General features: G+C 40.9%; 3 protein-coding genes across 5 annotated transcripts; 2 read left to right on the top strand and 1 right to left on the bottom strand.

Moving 5' to 3' along the window:
- Window positions 1–467: 467 nt before the first annotated feature.
- Window positions 468–27,501, bottom strand: LOC145490170 (uncharacterized). 3 transcript variants are annotated; one of them, XM_081469281.1, is made up of 21 exons: window positions 25,287–27,501; window positions 22,665–25,033; window positions 19,664–20,089; window positions 14,394–14,476; window positions 13,855–13,972; window positions 13,015–13,089; window positions 12,470–12,558; window positions 12,160–12,233; window positions 11,615–11,691; window positions 11,251–11,334; window positions 10,808–10,881; window positions 9,960–10,037; window positions 9,671–9,731; window positions 9,444–9,528; window positions 8,676–9,241; window positions 8,160–8,322; window positions 7,763–7,836; window positions 7,262–7,339; window positions 6,874–6,918; window positions 6,429–6,518; window positions 468–1,145 (listed from the first exon to the last, which is right to left on the bottom strand). In XM_081469281.1, the coding sequence occupies exons 3-21, from the start codon at window positions 20,078–20,080 to the stop codon at window positions 918–920; spliced, it is 2,559 nt and encodes an 852-aa protein (XP_081325407.1). In that variant the 5' UTR covers window positions 20,081–20,089; window positions 22,665–25,033; window positions 25,287–27,501; the 3' UTR covers window positions 468–917. The 3 variants fall into 3 exon arrangements, with proteins under 3 accessions (XP_081325407.1, XP_081325405.1, XP_081325406.1); XM_081469279.1 differs by having other exon boundaries at window positions 22,665–27,501; XM_081469280.1 differs by having other exon boundaries at window positions 23,178–27,501.
- Window positions 1,168–6,374, top strand: LOC145490174 (cytidine and dCMP deaminase domain-containing protein 1-like). The gene has a single exon (XM_081469285.1). The coding sequence runs from the start codon at window positions 2,188–2,190 to the stop codon at window positions 3,721–3,723; it is 1,536 nt and encodes a 511-aa protein (XP_081325411.1). The 5' UTR covers window positions 1,168–2,187; the 3' UTR covers window positions 3,724–6,374.
- LOC145490175 (uncharacterized) lies at window positions 16,123–17,974 on the top strand. The gene is made up of 2 exons (XM_081469287.1): window positions 16,123–16,214; window positions 16,493–17,974. The coding sequence occupies exons 1-2, from the start codon at window positions 16,152–16,154 to the stop codon at window positions 17,522–17,524; spliced, it is 1,095 nt and encodes a 364-aa protein (XP_081325413.1). The 5' UTR covers window positions 16,123–16,151; the 3' UTR covers window positions 17,525–17,974.

Here is a 27,501-nt window from a genome sequence, read left to right as displayed (position 1 = left end):
TGGCAAGTTCACAAGCCGGCCTAACACGGAGTGAAGTGTAAGCGACAAAAAAATAAGACAGGATCAGTTTAATTTACTTTTCATTTCTCCATTTTAGTTCGTTCGCCACCATTCGCTCCTTTTCTTTACAGTGCCTCAGGGCAGGCAAGGCAGAGTAGTATGAAACGCCTGTAAACAGGTTTGTGCCGGTGTCGGTGCCGATTTTACATTTCATCCTATCAAAATTCTTAATTAGCCAATACGGCGACAAATCAGGCATGATTAGCCTCACCAAAATACATACCATGGTTCGGCAACTAGTCTGACATGCCGCTAAAGAGTACCAAGTGTCTCTTAGGCTATCACAGCCAAGCAAAACAACTGTTCTAAGTTAGTGGTTAGCCTTCATTGGAAAATTGGCTCAGGGGTTTTGGCAAGGCTTTGAAGCTGCGAGCACATGCTGTGTCCAAAATGCCAAAAATATATGTGGTTATCTTCACATCGTAACGAGTCATAACACAAGACTGAAAAGATTTGTTCTATTAATAGTCACACACATGGTCAAAAGGTACAATTTTATTTATAAATATGTTTACAAATAAAATATTTTCAAAATCATGCACCACAAATTTTGATACAATTTGAAAATAAAAAATTGTAAATAGTAAATAGCCAACTGGTCTGCCTCCTGCCGGTTGGGATTTTTAACCCTCTTATGTTAATTTGCATTATTTGTTTCATCATTTGGTTTCATTAGCCTAGGTGAAAAGCCCCATTGGGGGAGTGTTCAATTAAGATATTTATATTTTATTTATTTACTTATTTTATTTAAATAAGCTCGTTATTAAAAGTTATGAAAGAAAATTGATCTTCTTGAGGTCTTTGTTTCTCGAAATTCTTCTAATTACATTTTTTATAACCTCGTTGCCATCACTGTATCAGGTTTCATCATCTTTCCTTTGGATCTTTCTAATGGCTTCTTTCAAGTCCTCACCTAAAGACATGTCGCGTTTAGTTCTTTTGTGCACCAAAAGATCTTTCACTCTTCTTTGTTTCGTCGGTAGTTCGCGGACCAGCGTTTTTAGAGTTTTACGGCGGTATGCATCCCAGTTGACTTTGTCCTGTAGGCTTTTCTGCAGTGACTCGTCGTTAGGATAAGGCGTTTCCTGTAAAACAGGACAGAAAATGTTAAAATCTGTTGTCAGTGATTTTAGCAAGACGACACGTCGTAAGCAGGTTTAAGGATAAAACAAAAGGAATATGAATTTATTAACGATCGTTCAAACGTCGATCGGAAAATGGAATTGGTATATACAGTATTTATTTGGCCTTGTAGAAAAAATAATATATTCGTAACTGTGTTAAGTATGTGCTTTGAACCTTCGTTGGGGGGTTGAAAATTCCCGGGGGGGGGGGCGTATTGTCGCGAGTAGGGCTTACTACTGGAAGGTATTTTGCATTTCAAAAATGTTCAAGTTTACTTTTAGCTGCTTTTGGACAGGATGTCGCGTCTGAAAATTGCCCAAGGTGCGTACAAGGGAACCGCGGAGTAAGAGTCTCGGTCTCTCAGAACAGGATATCAAACACAAATTATCCAATATATAGTCGTCCAATGGACATCCCAAATCTCTGTGCGGTAAAAAAAAAACAAAAAAAAAAAAAAACAGAATAAGCTCTAGGTGGTCTCCCTCGCAGCTGTTTGTTGGATCACCACGCATCGTTGCCCCACCCCCCGTGCTATTGGTGAGAAGTGTTGCGTGACGACCCAAATGACGGTATATGAAAGATTGAGGTTCATTTAACTTTCTCCGCTTCATAATGTTGCCCATGGACTTAAAATTTTTATGTTTGAGATTTACTGCACTTGTATTCGGATGGAGCAGGTGAGGGGGGACGATTAAATATGACGTTGTCGGCAGTTACTGTTGGCTGTCGCTGAAGTTTTTCTGAGATCAAATTTTCAGCCATGATACCGTATATATCTGGCTACAATCATTGACATCTCAGTTCTTTTGTCTTTCGAACGGAGACAAAAAGCTCTCTGTTGAAGAGTCTGTGCTGCGTCCCTTTGTCTAATTTGTCCACGTCGACGTCTCTGATTGGCACATCGAGAACAATAAATCACGTGAAAAACGTTTCTCAGAACTCTAGAATCCCAGCCACTTTGGACGCGTTTTTACGAGTAGCGGAGTTTTTGACAACTCGAGAATGAATCAAACGCCAGAAGCTCCGAATAAAGGCATTTCTAACATTCACAATAGCTCCACGAACTCTTCAGATCCTTCAGATGCTTCAGCCACAATGGGGACGCGAGGAGGACGGAAGCGCGCACACGCTTCCACTCCCAAAGAGTCTCCTTCGTATGCAGATCGGGAATCCAGAATATCTAAAGAGAACCTGTTTATGGCTTTAGCTCTCTGGATGGAACGGTTTCCAGCAACCCAAGTTGCGCGGCCCGATCCTTCCAAGATTGCAGCGACATCAGATGCGAAACCTGATCCTTCCAAGGTTGAAGCGACATCAGATGCCCAGCCTGATCCTTCCAAGGTTGCAGCGACATCAGATGCGCAGCCTGATCCTTCCAAGATTACAGCAACCCCAGATCCGCAGTCTGATCCTTTCAAGAAAGTTGGAGCCTTGCTTGTATTACCTGATGATATCCTTTATGCTGCAGAATGTTCACGCGACGACGTCCATGGTGTAACCCGTCTGTTGATGAAGCACCACAATATGGCTCAAGGTTGTAAAGTGTTCGTCTCACGAAAGCCGTGTTCTTTCTGCACAAAGCTTCTGGTGCAATCTAAAGTCAAGAGAGTCTTCTACCTGCCAATTGAACCTGGATACATAGGTCTAGATAAAGAGAAATTTGAAGCCGAAAAGTCGTGTGTCGATAATCTTTTTAAAGTTAGCGCAATCGGTGAAACCACGTTTGTTCCCAGAGTGGAAGAGGAAGTCGTGGAAGCTAGCGAGAAAAAGAAGAAAACCAAGACACCCATAGCGGCTTTAGAGGAGCTACAGAGAGAGCTATTTAAAACCTACTGGGAGGAAAACTGGATGGCACGCGCCAAAGACGACCTTCCATGGCTAGCTTTCGACGAAATTATGAAAAAGCAGGTCGAGAGTGATTTTAACGGCCTCTTTAAATGGATGGCTCACGTTTTTGTAGGCTCAGAAAAAGGATACAAATTTGAGGCCCTAAACCAGAATGGAACGACCTCGTTCGACCCAGCGAAAAACGAGCTTGATCATTCACAGGCCTCTTTCTTCATAACCTTTGCAAAATTCTTAGCCGAGCGGACAGACGAGCCTACTGCAGGAGTGGGTGCGGTGGTCATTAACAAAGACCATGAAATCGTAGCTATCGGTTGGAATGGATTCCCGACGAAGGCGCTGTACGGTGAGTTTGCAAGGGCTTCTCGTCACGATGCAAGTGTTAAAGATAAGAAGTATCCGTATTCGATCCACGCTGAACAAAACGCCTTGCTGTTGCGCAACACCAAGGACTTTGCGGACGGAACGTTGTTTGTAACAAAGACACCGTGCGATGAATGTACTCCACTCCTCCAGATGCAAGGAATCAAAACCGTTGTTATATGCGGAAAAATGCAGAATGAGCAGCGACAAGGTTTGAGCTATCAAAAGTTCGATGCCAAAGTGAAGGAAGGTATTTTCATTTGCTTTGAAACGAAGAATGCCGATGATAAACCAGAGGCCGTTCGCGCTAAGAAGAAATTACCCCTGTAAAAGATATTCGTTAAAATGTTTGTGTATGAGACATGTGCATATACGTACATCATTAACTGGATGGCCACAATTTTGTAGAACGACGACGCTAACAACACGGTTAGATAGATCAGCCGAAGTCTTTCACAAAGACCTATGATGATAGGGCATTTAGTATATGTGCCCCAAGATTAGGAACAAACTGCCACTTGCCATACGCAAGTCAAACTTTATGAGAGCTTCAAAAAAGGACTTAAAACATACCTCTTTGAACTATTTGTGGACAGCTACTCACTGTGTTTGTAGGCATCGTGAATATTTTTTAAATGTACTTAGTTTTTAAACCTTTTTTTTTTTGCATGTAAATTTTATAACTGATTGTGTAGTTTAACACATTTCTTTGTAAAGTGCCATGAGCTTTTTCATTTGTAAACCCAAGTATCCAGCTTGGGTATAAAATTTTACTATAGTTCATTTGTTGTATCGTTTTGTCGATCATCGAAACTATCGAAGTATGAATTTCCTTACTTGAACTAGAGTGTGAGGAGAGAAAATCGGTTATTTAGTTTTATTTAGTTTATGCCCTTTTGTTCTCAAAAATATTCACGTAGAATTTAGTGCTGCGGTTTTGAGTCGCGCCAATGTTGTTTATTAGCCATAGGATCATAACTGTAATAAACTATTTGACTGTAAGTGTAACTTGCACCAAGCCGTAACTTGTCTACCTGCGAGATTTTGAAAGTAATTAATGTTTCCGAAACACTTTTAGTTTTACCAGTGACCAATAGCACTCTGAGAGTGTTAATGGTTTAGAAATGGCGTCTTTTTGATGCAAACATAATTTGTATCGCGTCACTGACTCGCTCTCAAATGGAACTGTAGAATTCTTGGTCTGACTGCTTCTGGTTATGTTACTGGATTAAACTCTACTGCTGGAGCCAGGCAACTGTGTATTTTGTAACGTCCCGATGGATCTTTTTTGCTCTAACAGATCCCAGAAACTCTTGGGGTCTAACAAACTCCGTCTCTACTAGCGTGGATAACAAGGCGAACAGCTTCTCGTGTCACCAAAGTTAATAGATCGAAGAGGCCACACTATCGAAATAGCTCACTAAAGTTATCTCTTGTCCAGCCTTGGTGTCACCACAGCCATTGTAACTGGTCGAGGCGCATTTGATCAACTACATGAACTTAGCACTGAAAAATTTGAATTTTTTTTCCCCTGTTATTTTGGTCGGTGAAGAGTATAAGCTAGAATTAACTAGAATTGCCATTTTGACCAGTTAGTCATGTCTTGAATCCCACAAGATTTTAGTCAGATTTTTACTATATAAGGACAGCTGCATGTGACTGATGTAAAGTTTGGGCAAACGATTTAGCTGACTCGTCAAAACTAGTATTCAAAAAATCCTTAACGAAAGACAAAATCACGCAGCGTTTTGAATTCGTGACCAAAAGTATTTCAACCGGGTTTTTGGATTTAGCACATTCCCGCATGATTGCACTCCATGTATGGGTGCGGAAGAATAGTACATAACTGAGAGGCGAACGCGAGGCTTTGTTAAGAAGGTCTTATACATCTAGACTACGAGTAGTCCCTCTTTCGCTTAGTCCGTCGTGCGTGACGCGAAAGAAAACCGCGAGAAAAAAATGGCCGCGCCAAATCCTGAAGGCCTCCAGGATTTCGTTCGGTCATTTTTTTCTCGTGGTTTTCTTTCGCGTCACGCACGACGGACTAAGCGAAAGAGGGACTACTTGTAGTCTATATACGTCAGATTTGTTAGTTTTACCATTTGAAAATACGTTGCGGTTACGGTCTCCACTACGGCAGTCCCAACAAGCCAAAACTCTCTTATATATTTTGGTTTCTCATCCAGAGAAAGAATTCATCGAGAGTGCGAATTATTTTGAGGAGGAATCCTCTCTCCTCCGCAGAGGCTCCCTAAGGGAAATTGAATATTGAGAATGGGAAGGCGCGCGAGGGACGGCTTTCCCTGCGCGCTTCCGTTTTTCCCTCCCCCAGCTTCAAAGCTGCCAGCCTACGGTCAAAGCCGCACGAAAGAGGCCTCTATGGAGGAGAGAGGGAGGAGCTGCTCACGGAGCTAGCCATATAATAAATTTAGTTTTTTTTTTGGTACACCCGCTTTCAGTGATACGTACATTGCTATAGGCGATCTTTGAAGCCGCGAGTGGCCTGGTGGGGGGAATGAAAAAAACCACCAAGCTCCTCGCGGCATCGCCGCTCTCGCCGGTTGCTCGCGCGCTACGGGCGAGAGCGACGATAAAAGAGTCAGGCCATTTCTATAAATTTCTTAGTACACTACAAGACAAAATCCTTGTTTTCCACACTTGTTCCTTTATTCGTATTATACGGGCGACTTTTTTTTGCTTCTTTTCGCTGTCTGCTTTACAGAACATTTCCTCTTGGTATTTGCCCAACACCCCTACCCTCCACTTCGAGCTCAAAGTGGTCCGTCCCATAATTCCTCACAAAGAAGTTAGGAGATGTGAGTGTACAAACTATTGTCACCCAATTCACGAAAGCTGTACAACCCCGCTCTCTAGAAATTTCATAGCCTTCGAAAAGAAGTCGATTCCAACGGTTTACAAGAACGCCCTTTGGGCGATATGAAACATCACTTGGTATCATATCGTTATTATTTCGTTTGCGCAAAGACTCGTCATGATGTAGAGCGATGTAAGTATCCTCTCTGACTTATTCTTACCGTGACAAGAAGCCGCCTTTTCATTGCGTCGGAGCAATGAGTCAGAAAAAACTTCTTCGAAATCATGATACACTCTGCTCCATTACTAACCTGTGGAGAGAAAATAACGGGAACCGAGTAAGCAGTGTTATGTTCGGTTAAATGCCCGCGACTGTATTAACCTAGCCAACCGTGAATGAATTTACGTGCTCAGTTCTTTGGAACTTTGATATGCCAAGTTCTTCAACAATGTCCACTAGTCTGTTCTTTGCTACTGTTCTTTCCAAGACCAATTTAAAACCCCTTGCATGTCACCTCTGCAGAGTTTTGATCTACGGAACAGTTTTTTTGGGCCGACCAGCCCGAATAATCTTTTGGAACTGGATATTTTTTCTTTCTTTTTTGACGACGGAGGGGTAAATCTGATGTATGTAAGTCCATAATAACTGACATGCGCAATACTAACCAGGCTGAGACTGGGCTGTTCGTCGAATACCATAGAGGACACTCCCTGAATGAAACGTGAAGAGCAATTAGACAGTAAGATAATACACAGCTGAACAAAGATACCTTATTTTAGTAGACAGGGTATCTTATTTTCCTATCAAGACACCTTGCGTATATATGACGTCCACAGTATCCTAAAAAGGTGGCTCTGACCTGTTCAGGGTTTACAGTAATTAGCTATGAACTAATCAACTTTTCTTGTTCTAAAAATGGAACGTAACAAAAATTAAAGATCGGGGAACGTGAGCACGTAGTCGAATTCATGTATGTAATGCACGGAATGTCACATGGAACGCATGAGAGATGTCACTGATCACTGAAAGAGAAACATCATGTTGGGTTCTTACAAAACTGTCTCCTTTTTGAAGAAGGGCAACTTGCACGAACATGGGATGTAAATCAGCGTCTGTGATGCGAACTTCGGTCTGTACGAAAACAATAAACAAAAAACATTTCAATTCGGTTACAATTACAGCACTCTTACGAGAGGTGGTCGCAACCCGGGGGTAGCTTACAGCTTAACATCACCAGATAAATGTATTATCCTTCCTGCTCTACATTAGCCTCCTCCGCAGACGTTTTTCTGGGCTCCCATCGATCATCAGGCAATCTTCCTTCCCCACGAACGTGACGTACGTGACGAGCCCAAAGAGCGTCTGCGTGGGAGGCTAGCTCTCCATACAAGAACACGGCATAGTTGGGGAAATTATATTAATTATTTACACCCTATCCTCAAAGTTTCCCAGGCGAAAGATGCATACAAAACATCCAGCAATTAGTCGAGTTGTTGACTTTTCAAAGCTTAGTAGTTTGTAATCTTGGAAGCATGAAGGATGTCGCGTACTAACCGGCCTTTGTTCGCCCTCGTCAATAACAGAAATCTTGTGTAGTGGTAGATTCTTTTCCTCTTCAGATAAGTCCTCTAAAAAACAAAAATACACGTGATTTTCTGCCATGAAATTTAGATCATTTATAAAGTCTTCTGTCTTGAATACGCAACATAGACTCGTTAGCGGAACGCGCTAAAAACCTACTCCTGAATCTCTTTCCGCTGGAGTAACGTTCATTTTTTTTTTATCATTTAAGTCTAATGCCCCCTTACTTGCGACAATACTAAAAAGGTCATCACTGCCATCTCCTAGAGAATGCACACAGATATAACTACAACCGTTTGATAATTCAAGGTTTCTTTTGGTTGCTATGTCATTATTTCACAGAACGACAGTAACAATTTCTGTTTACTACCTGCAGGGGGAGTCACAGTAGATTTTCTCACTCTGCTTGTGCGCCTCGAAGCGGGAGACTGGCTCCTGGGCCGAGTGTTTGAATTGGACCTACTAGTCCTCTGGTCGTGTTCTACAGAATCTGCATTCAAAGAGCTGAATCGTTGACGCGGTGGAGTTAAGGTCTAAAACACAATCAGAATTACATGAAAGCTGCCATATTACCTGCTAGCTTGGAACTAAAGATAGAACTTTTAAGTTAAAACATGAAATCTAGACATGAGGTTTCTGTGATGAACTGATCAACAACACGTCTCTCGATTTGAATCCGAAATTCCTACGAAACGTTTTTCTGCCACGACCCTGTAGCGCCGTGCCCAGGACTTTTGTTAGACCTTAGCCTCGTGTCCAGGCTTCTCTAATGTTCAGCTAATCGCTTAATCAGATTTAAATGCCCGAGAAGGCCGGGGAAGGATGTTGCAAAATTTTATCTCTCAAAATTTCATAGGTGCACTGGAAGTTCTGAATTATTTATTACCGGTGATGAAGACTTGGTTTCCTCTTCCACAGTAGGTAAAGCCAAGTTGCTATTGCCCGTCATTCTTTTTTTTAATCGCCGAGGAAGTTCAGAGCTTGAAAATTTTCTTAACTGCTCCTCTTCAGCCGCGTTCTCTTCACGAGTTATGCTGATCAGACCAGGTTCACTCGAAAGCTTTCTCCTTGAGTCCAACCTGTGTTTTAGATTGTTTGACTGTTCGTCAGTAGGAATCCTCGTTGATGGTTCCGGGGCGCTTACCACTCCCTTTCGCCTTCCGTGCGGCGGTGTAGCCGCCCGAAAACCGACCGACTTGATCGACTTTTCTTCGGGGGAACCTTGGCTGCTGTTATCAATACTTGTTTTAAATATTTTCTGGGCAGCGGCTACTTCGTCGATGGCGTCAGCGGTTTTTGCCTCGGTTCCAGCATCATCGTCATTGTCGCTTTCATGTGTTATCAGACCATGCCTGAGGTGCAGCTTGGGTAATAAAAGCGTCACAACTGACAACTTTGCCTTCACTCGCTCCAGTCTGTCACGTGATGAGGCTTTGGGAACCTGGCTTTTTACTATAAACAGACAGAAATAATTTTTTCAATAAAAATCTTCCTCACAATTTTTATGGCACGTGAACGAGAGTTAAGGTGTGTTTTCGATTACCCCGATACGTTTTTTTAAGTGTATTGTGTTTTGAAATAAATAAACTGATATCGGTGAGACATTAAATTAATTATTCTATTGAACAATACACAAGAACTTTGGACAAAGTACCGTTTTCAAATCCTACAACCCTGTCGTTATGTTGAGTAAGGCAGCATCTCACTTCTCTCAGCTTTTTAAGGACTTGGCAACTCCCCTGAAGAAAGAAAAATCGAAAACGGGTTTCATAGAACAAATTATTGTAGAAATAAAGAAAACTAGAGAACTGGAATTAAGTTTAGAGACTATGGGAGACTATATATACACAGGACAGTTACAGAAAAGGGAAATGTAAATACCGATTTTATGATGTAAATCCAGTCTGAATGATTGCTGTCTCTTACAAGAACAGATCCGCTTCTAGGAAAAAAAAACATTTCCAAATCACGTGTTAGGAAAAACATGCGCTGATTAAAAATTTAAAAGTTGGTTGGAAATGAAGCAGTTGAGTCTGCCGTCCATCAAGTTTGTGAAGGCAAAATAATTTGTCGTTATGTTATTAGAAAAGGCTTGTCACGCTTGCATTATTGCATTTGTTTAAAGATGCAAGTCGTCTAATCTGTATATGACACAAAGCACTTTTCCTACCTGAAAAAATGGAAAAGACATTTTTTGGGATTATTGGCCATTAACTCTACAGGCCATTCCTTCAAGAAGTCGATGCTCCTAATAACATAAATGAAGAAAACATTATCACCAGGCGTCAAAAAACTCTACAGTCAAACTTCCGGTAAGCGACCACTCAAAATGTCAAGTCGAGATGGTCACTTACCGGAGGTGGTCGCTTACGGGAGCTTGGACCATAGTGGATCAAAATTTTGCCACATTAGCATATTGTAACTTCAGAGACTTACCCCACGTTTTAAACATTTTTATTCATGTAAAAAGTCAATTTCGAGACCAAATACGGTTTCCCACTGAAATATTTCCGTCTTTTGTAATACCCAGGAATACGGATAATGTTACACCACCTTCTTATCTAATTTCCTCTCTATTATCTGTCAAGTGGTCGCTTATTGGAGGTTAAAAACAAAAGAAAATTTTAAACTTATAGCTCTAAAAGTGGTCGCGGTCGCTAACGAGAGGTAGTCACTTACAAGAGGTTCCAAATATAGCGATTTGATTTGGAAACTTTAGTATTTTGGAAAACTGGTCGCTGAGGAGAGTTGCTCGCTTACGAGAGGTGGTCGCAACCGGAGGTTCGACTGGAATTATATATCAGAAATGGAAAATAACTGAAATATAGGGTGATTAAAATGCTGAGATTTGGACCATTTTGGATGCTCATATAAGCAATTTAGATTTCAAAGCTAACGTAAAGAACTTTTCTTATTTGAAGGTCATGTGAAAAGGACGACTCAAAATGTGGGAGATGAGAAAAGAGATTTTCTGTTTTAAAAAAAGACAAACTATAACATAATAATTTGAAATCTTACTTGATAAACGTTTGTTGATCAGGGTCATTTATGTTCTTGATTCCGCCCGCTAACATGAAAATGTCTACAAAGTCCTTCATGAAAAACACAACAAAGTAACATACTTTAATACTAATCGTCCGTTTTATTCACCTATAGTATGGCTGTACACAACACCAGACAAGTCTGAAAACTTTCACATTCAGAAATTATGGCTTCTGCTTTTATCTCGTGCCCTCTTCCACCCTGCACCCTTCGGAGAGACGGCCCGCCATTTTGAATTTTTTAAATTTTCCAAGAAAACCGTTACGTTCGACCATTGACATCTCTGTTTTTGCAATCTTGACTAACTTAACTTTTATAAGAAATGAGGCACTCTGATGAAAATCGTTCAAAAAGAATCCCAATTTATAACGAGTTAACACGCTGTTACATATATGCATAAGTGAACGTTCTATACGTACCTCTTTTGAAATGACCAACAATTCAATAGGTTCCCGCGAAATGACAGTGGACTGGCGCCGAGTATCGTGAAGAATGGCCAACTCCTGCCATAAAATAGTTAGGACTGGTTAAAACCAGTGGCATAGCGGTAAGATGGTTACCCGGTACAGACGGATTGAAAACAACCAGCTGCAGATCGATACCTTGTCCAGTCCTGGCCCTCTCTCAGCTCTCTCTCTGTCACGCAACGTCGGGAGACTGGAGACGTTGCGCGACAGAGAGGACGAGACTAGGCTATACCGGAAAGTTTTTGTATGCAAAAACGTATTTTTCAAAGATTCCTTTGATTTAGGTCTTTAATTTAAGTCTTTAACTCTCACCTACCCCAAAACTATCTCCACGTCGTAGGAAGTGAACTGTTCTTGCAAAGCTCTCGTTTTCTTCCATCACTGTCACGACAGCTGGAAAAAAAATAAGAAACTAAAACTCTCTTTCTTAACTGAGATGGTCAGTTATATTATTTCCTAACGTAAAATTGACCGTTAGCTTGTTTTACCTGCTTATTTTGCTGGTTACTTTGCCCATCATCTGTCGTTTCTGTAATATATCAAACACGAAAGACAGTGTTTGACCACGTTTCCAAACACTGAGAGGAGACTTGGAAAATATACGACGAACAGCGGAGTATTTTTGACGAACTTCGAGGTGTTTGGAAATGTGGTCAAACACTGCCTTGAGTCTGATATATCTTCTCAGTCGAAACTAAAACTAAGGAGAAAATGGAAAATTAACACCGTTACGGTCATGATTTCCTTTGTTTAAATTTGATGAATTATTAAGGAGTTTGAGAAGGGCTAGCTCTTACTCCGTTATGACGTCACATGTGTATTTGTAATTGCAACAAGGAATGCATGTATGTCAAGACTTACCTGAGCCCGAGAGCACGAAGTAGAAAGCCTGCGGTATATGACCTTGTCTTAGGATTGCCCGCTTGGTTTGATGTCTGAGGTGGAAAAAACAGAAAAATAATATTTTACATTGTAAGGGATATCAATAGATCGACATTTGGAAATGCACCGTTACCAGTTTTGTCACAAAACGGCGAAATTGTCTCTTCGCGACAAAATGTAACGTTTGGTTCTACAGTTTCAAGCAGAAGTTTGCGATAATCGTGGAACAATGGACGCCGATGCGATATTTCCCGGGCATTTCATAGGTTGCTTGCCAGTTGGAACTTACGTTTCATACCATCCAACTCTGACAAGTTTCTGCTGAATTCGTTGAGGATACTCCGCAAACGATCGAATCGATCGCAAAGAAAAGAGAACCTGAAAAACGAAAGAAAGTGTAGGCTTTGGAACTAGTCATAAAACAGGGAAATTACCTCTGATTAATATGATTCCTATTACTGCAGTTTTGTAAATTCATTCTGAGGGCCCTGATCCCATGAAAATTTCACATTTTCCTCCCTTGATCCTTATTAATAAATGCTATTGTTCATTAAAACTTTTTGTCAAACTTCCCTTTAATATTAGAGATATCTCTTGCTCCCTCAAATTAATCCCAAAAATATTCCTTGTTCCCTAAATCCCCCGGAAGGCCTTCCTTTCTGTATTTCGAAAGAACTAAGATCGACTTAACCTTGCCATTTATGTCAGCTTTTGTCTCGTCTCTAGACGTTACTTATTTTACTTTGTGTAAAGCAAGGAGCAGTCACATGTAATTACTTTTTGCCGCGCGGGTGAGTGATACAGAACACTTGTATCAGTGTGAACTTTACAAACCTTTGCTAGTTGTTGTTCCGTCCGCTGTTCCGGGTGAACTGATAAAATTACCTTCACTTCAGCCGAGACCCTCATCTGACAAGAAAGTAGATTACAATAACCTATTAATTTTAAACTTTGTAAATTTTTAAATCTTTAATACTGTCATTAATTTTAGACTCTTTTCCAATTTTGTTTATTCATTTTAATTGACCTATTTTTATCTTTTTTATTCCTTTTGTAACTGAAAAGCCCTTTTGGGGAGTTGCAAATAAAGTATGTATGTTTTGTATGTATACTATTCCACGATCTTCTTTTCAATCTCTCCTTTCGAGCAATATCTCGATATTTTTAAGGTCAGTTCACACGAGGACGTGTGGCATGCTATGTTAACGGGGACATGTTGCAGCTACATCTCGTGAATGTTATCAACGATGACGATCACGATCACGATCAACAGACACGAAGTGACGTGCCACTGCAACCTGTTCCTACACATGTCCGTCGTGTGAAGAGTGCAAGATTTTGTCGCTGCAGTAAGTCTCTGAGAGCAACCTTACGTAGACAAAAAGGAAAATGGCGTGGCCGCGGCTACCACTTTGCGGGACAATTTTGGACATTCACGCTGGTTTATTTGTCATCCGTATAATCTCTTCTAGATGGTAGCTGGGCATCAAACTCTCTCCACCCACTACTCAGTAACAACTGGCAATATGACTTGCTCGCCCGCAGCAGGGTTAATTAAAACGTTCTTATTGCGCAAGCTCCGCGTGAGATACGCGAGGGGACCACGCGAGGAAGCAAAAGGAAGTAAGAATGCGGAATAAAACTGAGATCAAATACAGCACAGTTTATAATTACCTTCCTGTTAGCTTTAAAGAATGACGCATCAAAAGCAAGTTCGGCGTCCATTTGGTTTTCGTGTTCATTGATGTACTGTGTGAAAACAGTGTGAGCTAAATTTTCTTCATCATTCTCCCTGAATGTCAATAAAAAGGAATGGAAATTCGTTACTCGAGCAATCCATGTAATATTTTTAAAATGTCCGTTTTGTAAACACAGATAGAGGCAAAATGGTTAAAAGTGAATTGGTTGGAGCAATTTCTTTTGCTTGCTATAACTGCGGTTGTTAAAACAACTTACCTAGTATAGAACAATACATTTTCGGTATCCTGACATGTTTGTGAGACTCGCAAGAAATTTGTAAGGTATTGCAGAGGGTATATGGTTAAAAGCTTTGTCTGCGTGATTCGATTTCTCGTGATTGATCATTTGCCAAATGACGTTCTCAAATTTCCTCATCTCCGTGACAGAACACGGATTTAGAAAGTTGAAACTTAAAACTGACAAAATATGAAAAAAATCCGCCGAGAGCTAAAGAAATGTAGTGCATAGCTTACTTCTCATACTTGTACTGGCACAGAGACGCAGACATTTGAACCAGTTTTACTGCTCGACGAAACAACTCTGCCGGCGGAAGAAGCTGTTAAAGAGAAAACAGCGAAGCGATCAGCACAGTTACACAAGTTCAAAATGTAAATTCTCCTGTTTATTTACAATTTTCTCCACATTGTCCAAACATGAACAAAAAATCAATGTAGGAAGTTAAAAAAATTCAAGATTTCTGTCCACGGGACATCGAATCCTAACATCTTGCGGCTGCAAAGCGCGTGAAACTATGATCGCTAAATACGAACGTAACTTGTTCTTTAAGGAACCTCACCAGTTCACTATATTCACTTAATAGGTCCACTTAAACAATGTTTGGCAGAGAACATTTTACTTCAATGATCTAAGGGACCGTTCATTTTTTATGAGGGAGGGGGGGCTGGTGGGATTTGGGAAGCACCATTTAAAAATCGCATGACCCCCCCTCAGCTTACCAATTTTTTCACATGGCCCCCCCTTATAGCGGTCATTTTTTGGGATGACCCCCCCCCAAAAAAAAAAAATTGAACAAACAATATTTGGATTTCAACTTTTTTAATATTTCTCTATTATCCCCCTACTTCACGTTATTGTGCTCACTATGAAGATAATATTGACAATCCCTCTACTACAGAGAGTTGTTGTTTAAAAAACAAATCAAAAGAAAGAGAAGTCAATTTCGGATCTCCTAGTTATGGCTCGCCCTGAGCGTGTGGCATTTGGCCTCTCATTGGCATCTTTCTCATCCGAATTGATGAATGCAAGAATGACACTTCACTTGAGTCACTTGAGTCATCTTCTCCCCCAGAGTCAATGGCATCACTGTCATACTCATCATTGTCACTTTCATCCGTTTCACTGCTGTCAGCACTTGCCCTGTTGTCATTTTGGGTCAATGTCCTTGCATTTCTCAGTGTTGGCTGGCCAGCTCTGAGAGGACTCTTCTGCTGCAAACATGAATGTCTTACAATTGCCTTTACTTTCTCACTCTTGCTGCTTTTCAAATGCTGCTTCAGCCCGTGGTGGTTCAAGTACTTGTTTAGTTCTGGAACACGTAGCTTTTTAAGCTTGGTTAGATCTTCGCACAACTCAGTCCAAGGATAATCCTCATATGATTTATCTTTTGCGTCCCTACTTAACTTTGCCTTTTCTTCTGCTCTCTTTTTCCTTTTAAATTCCAGCACTTCAAGATGCTGAAGATAATCCACCACAAACTTTGATTTGACAATAAACTTATCTGCAAATAGAGCAACGCTCTCTGGGTCATATAAAACCAGCCTGCCACTTCCATGCTCTTTCTTCGCTTGGACCCTTGGCTGCCAGTCATCTGGATCACACCCTTCTTTTGGGGTCTTCTGGTAGGAGACGTAGTGGTATTCCGGTAGGCAGGAATTTCAGGAACTGGTTTAGGGTATCTTTCTATGGGTGGTCCAGTCCATTCACAACAAAAAGAACAAATTTCTCCTACCTTTTCTTGACAGGACAACTTTAGAAACTCCCTGTTGTTCTCCCCCTCCTCATAGTGCTCATTCACAAACTTCTCAATCTTACGGAAGTAACAGTGGCCTGGAACACAGTCTTTCCTTGCTTCTGCATTGTGATACTGAACCAAGTACGAAGTGTTGTGAAAAAACTGGAAATCTGTTGATGTGTTGTGTGAAACACATTCTTACATTTAATTTACAGATGTCTTTATTTGGAAGGTTTTTACCTCTACTTTAGTGATAAGCATGTATAAATGTTGCCCTGTGCAGGTAAAACAGAAAGCTGTTGAAGTACAAGAAGATGAGCCGGTAAGTGTTAATTTCTTGTCAGTGTTCCAATTTTTATCTGGACATTAAAAACGCATGCATGCTTCACTTTTATAATGAGAAACTTCTGTATTTTCCTGTTGTAAAGATAGCACCTAAAACTGTTTGAACATTTTTAAAATGGTATGTGTCTTTTAATATATCGTTTGACTTAGGTCTACATTTCACTACACGAATACAACATCAAATGGTTACACGAACCATTCGATAATACCAGTTCAATATAATAAATAAAAAAATCGTCTTTCCTTTTCTGGTAGGTCACTAGTTCCTCCTCTGCTGATGATACAACCATACCTCAGGGTCTCCGGAAAACAAGCCTTGGCTATATTGTTAATCCAATCGGGAAAAGAGCGCATTACTACATGAGCATCATGAAAGAGGCTCATTCCAAAATGCGCAACAATGGCGAAAGCGACGAGTCGTTTAAGAAAAGGTTTACAGCTGAACGATCCAGGCAGTTTGACATCTTACAAGCAAAAGAAGCAATCTTTCTAAGTGCGGATGGCTGTTCAGAAAGGGCGAGTGAGTTTTCCATGCCAGGGTACCGGTTGAAGCCCAGTGATGGAAGAAAACTGAACTTCTCCATCAAAGAGCACAGAGCAATGGTGGAAAAGTTGAATGCCATACTGAAAGATGTAAAGGAACACGATTCCACACTCTTTCAGTCCAATGGGCTTGCTTTAAAGCAGGGCGAAGAATTTGCCCACAGTTTTAATGTAAAACAGATCAAATGTATAGAAGCTAAGTTGACGAAGGTCACCCAGGACATGGAAGCATTAGAAAATAAGAAGAGCAATTATAACAGCATATTCAAGGGCATACTCAAACAGCAAATCAACAAAAGGAGAAGGAAAAAAGAAAACCACAGAAAGTCAAATGAAAGAAAGAGGAAGCGGACTGAAAACAACGTCCAACGAGTTTATGGAATCTGTGTTGGAAACCCGCTAGGAAATGATCTTCCACAATGCCTTGTGTACCCTCCTAGAACGGCCGTCCCAGAAGAGTGTATTAAAGTTGAGGATGTTGCCACATCGTTATTTAGAAGAGATGGGCCATACATCGCACAGCTCTTGGAAGGGAATTATTTCACCAATGCTGCAAGAAGCAGAATCACCACCAATCTTGAGCAGGAAGTCAGAGATTATGTTTACACCTTCATGTACCCTGAAGAGTACACTCTGACGGAAAGCATTGCTGCTTCTTGTAGCATTGGTGAAAGAGACTCCCATAGCAACACAAGCGGCGACGAAGAACTCGACGACAGCGAAGATGAAGATGAGTGCCAGTGAAAGTTGCATTCGAAAATAACAGTGTTAAATACTTCTTTTCAGTAGCTACAAATGCTTTTTGTCGCCAAACGTTTTTTTAAAGCAGTAGGAAAGTTTGTCATAAATTTGTATCCTGCCTTCTATGTTTTTTCTGTAGCAATTTCTTTGATATTCAAACATTATCCCATTTTAAAGTTTTACTAAAATATTTCACGTGACCCCCCCTTTTTCCCTTATTTTTTTGGGATGGCCCCCTCTCGAAAGCCATTTTTTTTCGCATGGCCCCCCCCCAAATCCCACCAGCCCCCCCTACCTTATAAAAAATGAACGGTTCCTAATTGCGATATCTTTAGGCTTACAGACACTGTGGCCTTATTCGCCTACGAAGCCCGATATTTCAGACTTAGGGTGTTCTTCCGGGCATGTTCTCTCCAAAAGGAAGTCGGTGCCCCACCCCCATTTTTTTTTTTTTTTTTTTTTTTTTTTTACATTTCTGACATAACTGACTCGCCATCTTACAGTGGTAAAAGTCTCAGAAGAAAATCAAGGTTGGAATATGTTCGTGCGAACGTCCTTAAAAAAACTCGCGCAACTTTTTCATCCAAGCAGAAGTTAAGGTAATTCCTTAGTATTGCATTGCGCATCCCTACTGCGCACGATTTTCGCGTCATTAGCGCGCACATGAGCGCGTGCACGTACAAAACGTAAGAGATTTCCCTCAAACTAAGCTCGATAGCGAAATAAATGCTCCTTTTCTCTTAAACGAGCACGGTGACCCCCGAATTTTTGTTCAGGTATTTGCTAAGAACAGTCAAATAAGGAACATATTTGATGAAGAAAAAAAGTTTGATAGTAGAACATGATTTTTTTCTCAAAAATAGTTCCGTACTGGGTGTATTTTGGCCAAGGCGAGGAATTCACGCTAACCACGGAACTGGCCGAAAAAGTGCAATATTCCCACAACCAGGCAATCAAAAACGGCTTAAATGAAGCAATACTGCTTATGTGAATAAAAGAAGCTTTACTTTCAAGATAAAATTTCGTGTCTTTCAAGTAGCCAAGACTTAATTCTGTATGAAGGTGATTCGAATTTTTAACGCGCAACCAGTAAAAATACCCCATTTTAAGAGCCTGCTGACGCATAAACAAGCACGGTGACCCAATTTTTTTATTGCATTTTTTAATGTTCATATCATGAATGTTAATTATGCCAAGTTTCAAAAAAAGGTTTAATAGTAGAACAATTTCAAGGGAATTATCTTAAACGAAAACCAATTTTGATCGCTCGCAAGCGTTTAGAGCGGTTTTCAATTGAGTGTCGTAAAACCAAAACCAAAGTTATTACTCTAACCAATCACAAAGGACAAAGAAAATACAGTGAACCAATCAAAACTCGAAGTAATTACATGTAGCTGACGCAAAGCGCGGGAAAACGAGTGCGAGTGAGTCACAATTGCTTTTGGTTTCACTTCTGATTGGATGAAAAGTTGGCGCGAGTTTTTTAAGCCAATCATGCAGCGTAGTTGATGCAAACCTAATTACTTTTCGACACTCAAATGAAAAGCGCTCTGATCCCGGCCGCGCTTTACGCGCGTCAGCTACATCTAATTACTTCAGTTTTGATTGGTTCACTGTATTGTCTGTGTCCTTTGTGACTGGCTAGAGTGATTACTAGGTTTTACGACAGTCAATTGAAAACCGCTGTAATTTATGAAAAGTAATGTGGCAGTTTATTTCTCTGAGTCTCCTAAGAAAAAATTCTAAGTTAGGAAAGAAAACCTCTAATGATGAGCTGTTCGATTGTTACTGGGTGCTCAAAAACTTCTTTCCGATTATCCTCGAAAATGAATGTAATTCCGATTACCGTTTCGTTGATTAAGGCTGGTTTCCACTTGCGCATAAGCACAAGCATAAGCCGACACACTAAGATGTACGTAATTAGCATCATTTACAAGCACAATTTCCTTACAAAAGGCGCTACTTAGCAGCGCTTTACTGCGTCTGCGTATCTTGCTTATGTTTACTAGCTAGCCTTTCATGTAAATGCCGAACATTAGTTGAAGTTACGACAATATAATTTTTTCCTCTGTTTATGCAGAGTTCTCCTAGAAGGTTTGAAGCCTTGCAAGTCCTCGTCCCCATTCCCCCTGCTATATTTACCTTGTCAAAGTACTCTGTTTCTCCTGGTGTCCTGTTTTTCCCCCATGAGTCCATGGTACTGCGTCGACGCCTGCGCACTCTGATCCCCACCTCCGCCAATCCGCTTAAAGAGTAGATGCTCAATCGATGTCCTTTCGCTGACGATGGTTCGGATGATCCGTTGGCATCGCTCGGAAGCACGGACCCCCTCCGAAGACCCCGACCATTCTTCATTCGGGAACTTCCAGCAGCTACCCTACCGCCCGAGTTGTCAGCACCAGAAGTCTTCGATGATCCATAGGAGCGTTTGAAGTTTGCAGTGTAGCTTGAGCTAAGGGAAATGTTGTCGTCTATTGAACTCACCGTTGTTGATGAGAAAGTGCGTTGGGTCATGCGGCCAGCGGATCGAACATGACGAACGGAGCCTACTCCTTCCATGTAAAGAAGCTGAAAGTTATTAAAATAAAAACCGTCCTCATTTTAACTATCTTATACTCAACACCGCCGAGTATACAGACCAAAGAAAAACATTGATAAATAGCTAATTTCGTGTGCATGCTAAATAAACCAGTTTTCAATACTCACTTTATGCCGAAGACAAAACGGCGGTTTCAAACAAGGAAGTAAAAAGTCACTCCACTGCCCTATGACTACACAGAACTAAGACTTAACGCGAGAATTATCATCTGTCTGACGAATGACAAAAAAATTTCCTTCGACTGCCTCTGTGGCCTCATTTAAGCGCTAAATTGAAGGCCGTAGTTCCTGACACAGGGAGACACATTAACAGTCATATAACCTGAGCAACTAGGCTTTTTAATAGGATATTTGTAAATTACGATTGAATTGTATTTCTATGTTTGGTTGGTAATTTTCATTAGGACTTGTTAATGCCATAAAGCTTTTTTACACTCTTTAATGCCACTATATTTCTTCTGCTACACTACAAGAACAAGGGACTTTTGAAAACTATCTGCCCGCCAGTAAAGACGTAAACGGCCTCTTTTTTAACCTTATACCCTCTGCAATACCTTACATTTAAAGCACGTTTTATAATTAATGGGCCATATTAGCATGGAGTCCTTTGGACTGCAAAACAATAGCGCTTTTCGCGGTTAACTTTTGTCACTTACATCACAATATAACCCAGTTTGTATGAGAGGCAATTTTGGCCTACGGCCCTTTTCACGGCTAGCTTTTCTCATTGGCACAACAATGTAGTGCAACGTGGATGCGGGGCACTTTCGATCGGGCAGAAACTACAAAATGGCGCGACATTGCCTCACATATGTGTTGTCAAGAGAAAATGAGTCCCCTCATTTTCTCTTGGTGTTGTATTATATTGTAATGCAAACGAGAAAAGTTAACCGTGAATAGGGCAATTTTGTAGTTTCAGGCCCCGTCTACACGACGCCTGAGAAATTTGAAAACGCAGCATTATTTCTAGGGTTAGGCCTACCGTCCATTCTAATCTGTCACAACAACGGAGCTCTTCTAAAACGCTCTTCAAACAGGACGACTTTGAAAACGTCGGCTTTTCGTTTTCGTGTGGTAAGAAAACATTTTGAAAACGGATTTTTTCGAAAACGTCACCATAATCATTTGATTTTCCTGACCGAGTTTTCCTTGAACACAAATCCAAAATGACCAGTGATTGTTGCGTTTTCAAGTTTCACCGGCGTAGTGTGGACCGAAAACATTTGATGCGTTTTCAGAGTGAAACCTCCGTTTTCAAATTTCTCCGGCGTAGTGTGGACGGAAAACCTTTGATGTGTTTTCAGAGTGAAATCTCCGTTTTCAAATTCATCCGGCGTAGTTTTGACAGGGCCTCAGACCGAAATTGCCATCGACGTTGGAGTACATTGTAAAGCAAATGAAGAATAGTTAACCGTGAAGCGAGCTATACCGTATGAAAGAAAGACATATGTATTGCTCTTGGATCAGCCTGCCGGAATTCGTGCTTCTACGTTCGTGTATTAGTTGCGCTTAGTTAGCGCTCTGTCAAGCCAAACCGCCTGTAATCTGCACGCTTCTCTTAGCCTCTGACGCCCAGTTACCCGTAGTCTGCGTAGTGTCAAGGTTTCAAAACAATTTCCCAACAGTTAGATTAAAATTGGAGAAAAGGTTCCTTGTTAAAATCAACTTGTCTTTCTTTCTCGATTTCGTGCGGTCCGAGTTTCTCGACACGGCTCTTAGCCAAAATTACAAATTAACATCGATTACGTTTGACGGCCCTGTTAATTAGTGATTCGTTCAAGTAAATCAGGAGTCATTAATTAATCCTTCGAACTTCAGAATTCAACAAAACAACAATTGGAAAACAATTCAAACCAATAAAATAAATGAAATAATTACAAAAATGTAGTGTTGCTTCAAATGTCGCGGAGAGCATCTACCAATAGGCTAATGAAAATCAGTTATAATTTCATAAATTTGTCGTGGAACTACTGAAAACATACACAAGTTTACAACCTCCTCCATGACGATATTGCAAACATTCTGATATCCTTGCGGAAACAGGACAAATTAGCGTTTCCTTACACCTTAACCACCACAAATGACACAAATTATTCAGGTTTCTTGTTTGAACGTAGAATGATATCGAGCGATTTCACTTTTAAGACTGGACCAAATGAGATTTGAGCGTTTCACAGCCTCAGTTAAATATTAGGCAGGTTGTCAAGACACACAAAACCTTTGCTTTCTGCACGAGGACGCCATTGGTAGCTATCATTTTTACGAAAGTGCTCCAGGTTTCACCGTTTGAATGCAATTTTCCAAGGCCATCAGTTTATACTCACTTCTGTTCAGCAAACAAACAACACCGCGATATATGTTGCTGGTTGCCTGTCGTTTAGCTCTCAAGTAGATTATTAGTTCCTAGTAGTCTGTTAGCCCCCAACCAGAGGCCGATGAGCCAAAAAGAACGGGGAATAGAGAGTGGTTTCGACTTCTAGTTAGGGGCTAAACGTTAGGGGCTAATTGACTTGAGGGCTAAACGACCGGATACCACGTTACTCACCTCAGCGTTAACAGCAACACAGACAGAAGAAAAGAATTTTTAAGACTATCACAGCTCGTCTTATGAGTTAATTTATCATTGTGTTCCGGCTGACCGTATCTTGATTGCGCGGACGAAAACTCCTCTATCGTATTTTATCTTTTTGTTCTCAGGTTTATCTGTTGATCCGCTTTGTCAGGATTAGCCGGCGTGCTCCGTGCCCGTGCTATGACCACCAAGGAATTCATTCATTTCTCTTGTAAACAACAACCGGATTGTTCTTGACAGATGGTAAACAAGACTAAAATATCAAAATTATTGCACAGTAGAGAGGTCTTGTGGCGGACGTGCAATGAGTATATGGTTTTGCTGTGGGACTGAAATCTGCCCTCTAGCACCAAGCTTAATAGGTCGTGAATATTGGCCTCGTTTCTCGGTGTGTTTACGAAAACAAAACCTGGCCAATATTCCGCTAGATTAATTTCACACTTGGTCAATAATCTATATTTATAACTTTGTAGGCTCTTTTGTTACCTATTATTGGCATCGTTCTATCCTGCAGCCAGGTTCTTTCCCGTTCGCCAAAAACTCAAAAAGAACGCCTGATGGCAGGTTAGCTTCATTCTGGAGTTTTTAGTGGCAAGCCATGTTGTAAAAAAGAACCGATATAAACCAAACTACTCAGTCAAGATGCGGGCGGGATATTGGTCTCATTTGTTTTGTTTTGATTGTTGCGTGTTTTCTTGGACAATATATTATTACATGGCTGTGTCTCACAAGGACTGGGAACTACCGAATTCACGAATTTGATTGGCTGAGATCGATATTGACCGCGGTCTAGATTTTCCCATCTACAGTCCGGGATCGTTATCAGATTTGATAACCTCGACCAAAACAAACCATTAACCAATCGCTGCACAAGTTTTCGTTCACGTGACATTATTTGGTAGCAACAGTGTATAATTCAATATGGCGGTCGACGGGCGCTGCGATGAAAGGAGTTACTTTTTTCACAACATCACAATACAATTTCATTTAATTGTAATTGTATGTTTGCTTCACAATAGGTTACTGGATTATGGAATAGAAACAGAGATGTATGGAAGAAAACTGTCTTTGTCCAAAAGCTACAGCGAAAAGTTTCATTTTCAGATAGACACCGTATAATATTTGTTCCGAGTAAAAACACACGAAGGTAGACAACAGTTATTCTGTTCACAAAAGCGTTGTTTATTGATACTAATATGATAGCTTCTATTTTCACTCAGGCTTCATTTTCTTGGTAGTTGGCGAAGCTGGCTGTTCAGCAGTCTGTATAAAATATAAACGAAACACTAACAGTAAATACATCTTGAGTTCACAAATTGACACTGAACAAGTTGTTTCTATATTCCAAGCGGAGAGCTGTAACTGAATTTCGTTCAGTTTGCATGAGCGAAGCGTGGTTCGGACCGAAACATCTCCTGCTATGATTCATTACTATGAAATGGAAATAACAGTATCGAACCAGTTCGCAACCCTCCCTCTGTCGACTCTCTGTCCAGATATACTGAAGATAGAATAGCTTACCTCGATGGCCACATCCCATCCCACACCTAATTCCATTTCTGCGATTGCTAATTCAACCCCTCCGCCGTATTGTACAGTTCGTTTCCATCTTTGATGCACTGGAGTTCTCTTTGTCGTTGTGGGCTCGCCTGATATGGTTCTGGCACAACAACAAAAATATAGCAGGTATATTTACTTTAATTCGTGATACACCTCCGTTCAGTGGAATGGGTACATGCAACACTTTATGTCGTGAGATGTGACAGTAAACTTGGAAGTCTTGGCATTTCCGGAAAAAAATTGTTTTAGTTGTAGATCAGTAGTCTATTGTTGTGCATTCGGTGATATGGAAAAACGCTTTTAATGACCGATTCATATAAAAGAAACTATACTTCAAGTAATATGTTTTCGTACCATAGTTCACTCGCTAAATCCAACAATAAGCTTCATTATATAACGACTGATGTGCCAGAAAACTGACCTAGTTTGGCCGGCATTTCCGGAAAATATTTCAAGACCGCGAGTTGTTGAAATTGACTCTAAAATATGGGCAACTTACCCTTTAACGTGATTGCCGATTTTCCCGCAGTCCGAAAGGTGTTTTAGTTCCCTGTTTATGAAGTATTGCACCCGGCCTATCTGTCTTCCAGCAACTTCTCTCAAAGTGTAATTTTTCTTGGCGCTCTTGGATACCAGACTGTGGCACGTCTAGAAGTGTCTCGGGTATTTCTCTAATTTCTGGCAAAACACAACGAAGTGCGAACGAGTCTTTGTTTCCAATTTTCAGGAAGGACATGAAAAGGAGTTCCTTCTGGCCCCTTGATTTTGACCTCATGGTAACCCTTCAAAAGAAAATAAACAACTAATGTTAGATTCGCAAGTGGTTTCCCGACCACCTGGACTGCCGTACCATGAATCGAGCGACTCACTAAGAGCTATAATTTTTTCTGAAGGGGCTTAGATGATTTATGTAAGTTACTTTTACGTACCCCTTGATTTTGCCACCAGTAATTCTTAAAGTTGAATGGTGCGTGTCTGTCAGGCCTAAGAGGAACGAAAATTTTATGCTGCAAAACTCGACAACAATAAACCTACCCTATGTAATGACCAAGCTATATCCACAAAATCGACATAAATTTGCTATTTTGATTCTATGGGTACCAGCATCCGCCATCTCAATACCTAGGAACATATCGATTACAGCTGTAAATATGGCCGCCGTTACGAACAACACATCGCAAATCAAAATACCCCCGTGCACTTTTTTCACAGATCGTGCACAATACTAAAAACACTTTAAGTCCCAAGAATATGGCGTTAGGATTAACGACATATTTTTTGTGATTTTCGCAAAAATCTCCAGGTAACTTAAATCTAATGACAAAATGAAAAACATACCTGGTTTGGATGCAAAATTGCAAGCGCTGTTTCACTTTACCACTAGCATTTTACATCGTTTACGCTGGTCTTCAACCGCCATCTTCAAAACACGAGAGGCTCCTTCTTTTCTGGTAATTATCGAATAGAATTATGGGTAAATTACCCGAGTATAATCGAACAAATAACGAGCAAAGCGAAGTAAATACGAAAATTCCCGGTTTTTGAAATGGCCGCCATGTTGTGGCGTCACATGGTTATCAAATCTGATAACGATCCCGGACTGATCTAGACCGGTGTCACAGTGATATGTGTATCCCCGTGATATGTGTATCCCCGCACACATATCACTAGTGATATGTGTATCCCCTGTGGGGATACACAAAACACTGATACGCGCCTGGGCATTCAACGAACAAAATGGCGACTCGGTTGCGAGGTTCCAACGAGCGCTGTAAAGAGTAGGAGAAACCAGAAATGAATTCGAGCCCAACGGAGCAGATTAGGATTTCTTGAGTTTGGTTGAGTTCCAACCGACTCGATTGCATATCTGACTAAAACTTCGAACAGCGGATACACATATCACTAATTATTTCATGGCGCAGTGATTTCAGTGTGTATCCCCTAAACACAGCCTTTAGATTGGCTATCTTAATCTACCTGATCGAAGAAAATGGCCAATTATTGCCGAAACGTGCTGGCTGCTTACTCGCGACAACGTTTATACCCAGGTTGAGGTTTGCGGAGTTTGCAACTCGAATGTCTAAATATCTAAACTGAAATCGCGTGCAGGGGATACACATATCACTAATTATTTCATGGCGCAGTGATATGTGTATCCCCATAAACACAACTGTTATAATATAGCGCATCAACGTTGTCAAAACTGCAGGCAATATTAGCACACGACGTTTTTACACGGCTTGGGTTTACTAGAGTTTGAAACGCGATAATTCCACTAAAAACGCGTGCACGCGTGCACGGGATAAAAGGGATACACATATCACTGATTATTTCATGAACTAGTGATATGTGTATCCCCATGGACACAGCTGTTATATTGGCTTTCTACCCAAGAAGAAAAATGGCCATTACATTTGCATTGTCAAAACTGGCTTGCTAGAAAGATTCACACCCGGCATTTATTCTTAGCTTGGGATTTCTGGAGTTTCACTGACCTCGGTTGTACACGACCGCATGCAGGGGATACACATATCACTAATTATTACATGGCGCAGTGATATGTGTATCCCCTGAAGACAGCCGTTATCTAGGCTAACTGCCGAAGAATAAACGTCGATTGTTATGAAACTTGTTAGCAATGTTCGCAGTATAGCAATGTATACAGCTTGAGACTTAACATATCTTACAAAAAGTCGAACTGAAAAGCGGGTGCAGGGGATACACGAGTGCCACTAGTCATTTTATGGCGAGCGGGTCGAAGCAGTGATATGTGTTTCACTCCACGAATAATTCAGATGCAAACAAGGCGATGAACAGTGGAGAATATGCGTTACTCGATGGGTGAGAATGCACCGCGCAATTAATATCGTCCTAGAAATCCCGTGCCGTGAAACTCAAATTGAAATATATCTAGATCCATTTGGTGTTCAACTTTAAATTCATTATATCCTGCTCGCAGAAAACCAGTTAGGATCAAGAACACAATTCCAGCAGCAGATACGTATGCTTTTTCAACTACAAAAATTGAGATTTGTGTTTTAAGTCTGTTTGGGTTAGTCGTTCGTCCAGTAAGCGACCGGACGACGAGAGCGCTTTCAAGAAGGATATTGCTATTTAAAGTAGAGGGGAGGGGGGTGGGGGATACACATATCACTGGTCGCCATCTTGGAGGGGATACACATATCACTAGTGATATGTGTGCGGGGATACACATATCACGGGGATACACATATCACTGTGACACCGGCAT

Source organism: Orbicella franksi, chromosome 6, assembly GCF_964199315.1.
Source record: "Orbicella franksi chromosome 6, jaOrbFran1.1, whole genome shotgun sequence".
Taxonomy (NCBI): domain Eukaryota; kingdom Metazoa; phylum Cnidaria; class Anthozoa; order Scleractinia; family Merulinidae; genus Orbicella; species Orbicella franksi.
Note: the sequence above shows the minus strand (reverse complement) of the source record. Positions and strands in the feature narration are given on the sequence as shown.